General features: G+C 37.5%; 1 protein-coding gene across 2 annotated transcripts in view; it reads left to right on the top strand.

The window, feature by feature from the left end:
• LOC106521782 (protein tyrosine phosphatase non-receptor type 12) overlaps positions 1-6,586 on the top strand; it is a 47,950-nt gene that overhangs the window by 32,207 nt on the left and 9,157 nt on the right. For both annotated transcript variants that reach the window (XM_014014498.1, XM_014014497.1), the window contains exons 12-13: positions 98-183; positions 6,078-6,267. In XM_014014498.1, coding sequence (XP_013869952.1) covers positions 98-183; positions 6,078-6,267 — 276 coding nt within the window. The remainder of the gene's footprint in view (positions 1-97; positions 184-6,077; positions 6,268-6,586) is intronic.

Consider the following 6,586-nt stretch of genomic DNA (forward strand, 5'->3'; position numbering starts at 1 on the left):
GTATAAATTAAACAAAAAAGCATCACTCTTCATGAGGAATAAAGTGTTTTCAACAAATGTATCCACGTCTGTAATCGATCTTTTTGTCTCTATCCAGAGTGAAAGCAGTCCTGACAAAGCAAGCCACCCATCAGATGATGAAAGATGGGACACGCCACCGCCAAAACCACCTCGCATACGCAGGTAATTTGGCTTTTTGTTTGCATGGTTTGTACGTGATGTTCTTTTTGTGCTGTAGCTTTATATTTTGTTTTTTGTTTTATTTTCCTGAATACACAGAACAACGCTCAGCCTCCTCAAAGATGAATTAACAGGTTCATACAGGGGCGAGGAGTAGGTGTGAAGTGCTACTGAATATAGCAGAAGTCATGTTTTGTTAAAGGAACAATGTCCAAAAAATGAAAAAATCTCAATTCAGCGAGTTTATTTGAATCACACAATGAAAACATACAAAGCTGCCCAAACAAAAGCARTAGGGGTTGTTTTCATGAGAGTTTCTTACATCTTTGCTCCGGTTCAGCCCACAGATGCAGCCGTTCCTCAGTAAAGTTAACTTCTGTGCAGCTTTTAACAACGGCCTGAGGAGGAGCTGTGTTTATRTAACGCTCTGCAACACTGTGCAACACTACATACTGAAGCTAGTTGAAGTGTTCTCATCTCTTTGAGAACAAAGTCATGTGTACATTCAGTCCAGCTCTCTCTTTTTCATTGTTTTTTTTTCTCTGTTTACTTGCTTCATCTCCCCCCTCCCCTCCTCATTTATTTTAYTTCAGCTGTTCAGTTTGCACCCAGCAGGAGTTGTGCTTCACATCTTACGGTCTAGTCATCAGATGCAGCACATACACTTTTTAACAAGGCTGACGGATGCCTCAAAGTTGCCTCAGTTCTGTGGCTTTAATGTCAGAGGGGGCATCTTGTTGCCAGGAGACACCGTCTCACTTAATAAGCCGTTGTTGAAAGCGTTGTCGAGAAATRTTTAGCTGAGCGGTGATTTGTCTGGTTACTGTGTGAGCTGCAGACTATTTGATCATCTGGGAAAGACGYCATTTACACAGGAGTTTAAAACGAGTTAGAAACATCTTACAGYAACGATGTCAACAGCTGGTTTAGCAGTTTGAAAACAGAAACCGGCAAAAAATGTAGTTAATTAAAGCAAGGCTTTTAACTCTGCACACAAGTGTGATGTGAAAAAAAGCTGGGAATAAATTTCTCCCATTGAAGATTAAGAAAGTGAACGCTATTATTATTAATAATAAATGCAACTGCATCTTTTACATTTTTTAGAATCTCYAATTCAAATTTAACTCATTTCAAAATGTAATTTGTCTGTTTAAAAATGTCTTTTTTACTTACTGAAATGAAAACAATTTGTCCCCCTGTCTCAAAAAATAAAAAATCTTAAGCTGAAATTCAAACAATACTAAGAAAACAAAAAGGCAGTGTTTTTTAATTTAGCAAAATTGAGTGCTGCTTTGACTCATTGATGCATGTTTGAGAAATCCTTCAAACTCCTGTAGCCATGTGGAGCTGCTTTAACGCCTGCTGGTACAAAGCTCCGCCTATTTACACGAAGCTCCTCCCTGGAGCTCAGTCTGCAGCCGAGCTCCCGCCCCACAGAGCCCCCMTCCCCTGRAACATTGTTGTAAAGATGTGCTGAAGTGGGAGTGTCTGAAACAGTAGGAGGTACTTAAAGAGGCAGAGGACAATTTCAAAGCTTTTTYRGTCTGGGGACCCCTTATAAGGGCAAAGAAATTTCAGGGACCCCCTCAGAAACACCATGCTGTTTTAAAAGATAATTTACTGTCATTTCAACCCCTAAATACAATGGGAATACATTTTTTAAAATTTAGTTTATTGCGTTTTGTTTTATTAGTCCATTGTTCCCCTATGCATTTAAAAAAATAAAAATCAAATTAACAGTTTTGTGAAATTTTTTGAGGACCCTCAAGATACCTCTTGTGGTCCCCTGGGGGTCCTGGGACCTCAGTTTGAGAACCTCTGGTTTAGAAAATTTGTTTTTGAAATTTACAGCATTTTTATAACAACTGAAGGGAACATAGTTACTTGATTGTGGTATTGAATTGAACTATGTACCTGGGAAAAAAAAACAAAAGACGTTTGTGAACTTTTAAGCCTTGAAAGACTTTAGTTTTATGTGAAAATGAACCGCATCGAGTGACCACAGTTTTTATTGTCTTTAACCAGACTAAAATCATTTGGTCTTCTCTTGGTTTCCTCAGTGTTTCTTTTTTTTACCTTCTGCTTCGATGGGAAACATTTTCCAGAGGTTCTAACTTTAGCCCCGTAGCGGCGAGAGTTCTGTTTACTGCATAGTTTCTTTCCTGTTCTTAGTAAAACACACAAATTTGAACTCTGAGATGCTGCCAAGATTGCTTGCTTTTCCTGGAAGTGGGACAGAGGAGGCTCTCTGGAATATCTGGGTGTCTCTTATGCCATTTTTCTTCCCTCGATGTCTCCGGATGTGTCCTGTTCTTTGCGCCATCCCTCCRTCTCTAAAGAAGTCAAGTGAGGGCCCAGTTTAAGCCTGGGAGTAATCTGTTGATGGTGGGAGCTATTTTTATCTAGATAAGCCACTTTCTGCTAGCCAAACTCCCTTTGGTTCACTTCAGTGGAGTGTGTGTGTCGTTGAAGGAAAGATGGAGGGGATACATCAGGAAATCAAAATAGATCGAATACTGAGTCATGGCTTTGTTACACACACACCCTTCAATTAGTCCTCAGTAGGTCTCGAGTTCTGATGAAAATTAATTTGTAGCGTCCTTTTAGAGTTTTTGAAGTGATGTTATCTTTAGTTCAAAGACTGGCTGCTATCGTCTTAACCATATTTGATAAAAAGCACTTGGTAAAACGCTGAGTGAGCAGCTTTCCTTTTCTTTTTTATTCTCTCAGTCTTCAGAAACTTAGGAATCYCTCTATAGTTCCTTTGTGTGGGATCACACATCCAGTGACTGTGTGCAAGAGCTGCTGTGAAACTGCAGCACCTCTCAGGACAACAATGAAACTGTGGAGTTGACTGTCTTTACATAATGTTTAGGTTAGTTGTGGGGATGATGTAATAAATRAAGTTCTAGTGAACGCATGTTGGCAGGCTAAGATTAAAATCCATCTTTTTAGTTTAGTCGGCAGCTCCTTTTCCGGACCAATGGACTTAACTTAACTCTGCCAACTTTCAACTATTAATTTTATTTGTAGGTGATTTTCTTTAGCTGCAAATAGTAGACAACAAAACTGGACGATTAAAATCTGAGCATCAAACATAAAAAGGCAATTTTCTGCAAGTGAAWGAAATGAAATATTTGCTGTTTTGGCAAAAGTTCCTCATGTTGGCATCAAGTTTCTTACCTGGAGTACATTTAATTAACTGTAATTTCCCTTTGGGATCAATAAAGTATCATTCATTCATTTACAGGACAGCTGCAGGTGAGTGTTGGGGAAAGGATCTATCTTYAATACTGAATTCAGTAAATAAACACGTTAAAGTACATATCATGTTAAAAGCTATACATTCTGAATCAGTCTGTATTTTTCATGTGTGCTGTTTCACACAAACTCCCTGTGAAAAGCACACAGAGGAGGCTGCAGTCTTAAGCATCCACTCGCCTTCAAAATAAAAGCTTTGCAAAAGCCAGTTTCAGATTAACATAATTTTTATGGCAAATACGACTTGTAGTTTGAAATTATTTCTAAATCTTTAACTAATTTCTGGATTTAGTTCAGGTTAAAAGTTGTTTCTGAGGTAAACATTGTGTTTTGAGCTGGCAGTGTAATAAATATTTCCACCAGCACTCCTTAATCACTTGATGTAATGTTTATGCATATTTACATTTCGGTRAACTTGTTTTAGCGCTGCAGTCGTTCTTCGCCTGCAGCCTCCTTTATTTATTTTTTCATTGTGATAATGCTCGTTTTCTTCTGTGCCTTATTAGTGTTTGCTCAGTCCCCTCTTAAGATGAGACTTTAATAATTCCTAAGTTATCTCAGGGCCTCGTACATCTGAGTCGCCTCTGAATATTGGAATCCCTGTGGAAGCAATCAGCGCTAGCAGGGAGTCGACACTGTTATTGTTAAATATATCTTTTGTTTKTTCGGGCAGCAAAGATAATGTAAAAGGAGAGTTACTTGTGGGTAATTTGTTTTTATTATAGAAAACAAAAGGATAATGTTTAGCCTGCAAGGCTAAAMTTGCCACTAATTGGCTTATAGGAAGCAGAAGGTCTTTTGAGGTGGCTAGAGAAACTTCTGACACTATTCAGTCGAACTAATAACAAAAGTCCTAAACTTGTTTTCAATGCCTTGCGGCCAAATGTCCGTCTGTTAGCAAAATATATCAAGAAAATGGAAGGATTTGAACAAAACCTTCAGGAAGTAAATACTGGTTGCACTCCTTCAAGGAATTCTGAGACTTTAATATTTTTCTTTTTGTATATTAATAAGAAAGCAAACTACTTAAGGAATAGATCACAGCTTCTTTCGAAGAATAACCTAACGACACTCTTACTGCTTAATGACAAAAGCTTTTATAGTTTGACTGCAACACTAAAGAAAAGGAAATCCCCCCCGAGCTTTTAGCTTGTGAGCTCCTTGTGTCTGACTCCGTCTGTCTGCCTTTGATCTAGACAGCAGCTCTTGCCTCAGTCATGTGCTCTTGAGTTAGCACACCRCCACATCCTTTCTCTGTTCCTCTGCATCTTTTTTGCATACATAGAGCATGTAAATGTATGTTTAGGGTAGTGGAACGACGTATGACTTGTGGGTAATTTACACAAACACTTTGGTCTCTTGGTGTGTTTTAGATGCAGTAGACTTATTTAATTGTTAAGTAATCAAGCTTTGATGTGTAAAAGCTGTGGTAGATCACAGGTAACCTGGTCAGGATTACTGTTTGAGGTGGTTATGCCTGCAGTTAAAATGCACTTGTATGCAGATGACACCATAGTTTACTCAGCTTGTATCATTTATGTTTTTTCCTGGATGATTCTTTGTTTTTCATTCATATTGTGCATTTAGTAAAAAAAAAAAAAACTTAGATTGGGCTTTTAATACAGAAATATGACTTTTTTAATCTATATATGAAGAGAAGAACTTGTTCAGGCTACATTTTTAAATGCTCGTGAATACAGACAGTACTTGTATATGTGCTGCTTCCTCTGCACTTTGTTTTGACTCTGTAAATCATTGTTCTTAATAATTTAAAATAAATTTGTTACATAGTGCACATCAGGGGGTATTTTATTATCTGGTTTCATCTCTAAGCAGAACAAGACTACAGCATAGGTACACCTTAAAAGCTGTCTCTCCGTTGGCTCCTTTTTTAAAGTTGCCCTGATTTTTATTTATTTATTTATTTTCTAAATTTAATAGAACAGCTTTGTCCCATTTTTCACCTTTTGTTTAGGGATTATCTTCAGTCTACAATAAAGCCTAATGCTATGTCTCTTTAGTGAAGTTTAAACTCTGAAAGGTTTTATATAAATGAAAAGTATAACTGTTAATCTTTAGCTTGTTTTAGACTGACTCTGTGTATTTTGATATTAGTTGTAACTTCTATGGTGTGTCATCTAGATTATATACGCATTCCTTGAAAAAGGTACTTCCTGGTTTAATAAAGGTTTAATAAATAAGCTATATTCTGCAAAATGTGCATTACTTTATAAACTTAGTTAAATAGATCTTAAACTCTTTGACAAACACCAGCAGGTTGTTCAAACCTAAAATCCACAAAATATGAGTTAAAGCTGTTAAACAGCAGAAGCAGAAAATTTAACATATAATTTGTATCTTCAGAACCACTCTGGGTTTAATAGTAAGTTTGCCATCTAGTGGTTAAAAAGAGCTTAGCAGGAACATTATGTTTGTTTGATCAAACTAGCTTTAGATTTTAAATATGCATGCATACATTCCTTTAGGGTATTCTTTTTTTAGAGAACCACCACATTTAAAAGCTTTCCACAAATGTAGTTTGCATTGATTCTAAGAATATACAACTGTAATTTGTTTTTAAATAATCAAACAACATATATTCTAACCATCAAAAATTACTCTTGCTCTCTGCTCAGTCCCCAGATCGAAGGTGACGTTAAGGAAGAGATTCTCCAGCCCCCTGAAGCTCACCCCGTCCCCCCTATTCTCACGCCGTCTCCCCCGTCGGCATTCCCCACCGTCACCAACGTACGGCAGGACAACGACCGCTACCATCCCAAACCTGTCATACATGTCCTGGCTACGGCGCAGCGYAATGCCACACAGGTGAGCTGGGTGGATATTACCTGCTTCCAGTGCTTTTAAAGGGATCCATGATTAGTTGTAACATTAGACTTTATTTGATAAACATTTATTTTAACTGTAAAATAAAGACTGTAAAAATACTGTAGGCTGTTTTAGTTTTGTAAATTTTTAAAAATATTCTGGGTAAATGATGATGTGGATTGGTCATCGGTGTGAGCGAGCTATATCCACCCTGAAGGTTAATCTTGGGTTACGTTCACACTGCAGGCAAATCCGACTCATATCCGATTTTTTTATGACAGTCTGAATGAGACAAATCCGATTTTTTCAAATCCGACCC

Source organism: Austrofundulus limnaeus, unplaced genomic scaffold, assembly GCF_001266775.1.
Source record: "Austrofundulus limnaeus strain Quisiro unplaced genomic scaffold, Austrofundulus_limnaeus-1.0 Scaffold115, whole genome shotgun sequence".
NCBI lineage: Eukaryota > Metazoa > Chordata > Actinopteri > Cyprinodontiformes > Rivulidae > Austrofundulus > Austrofundulus limnaeus.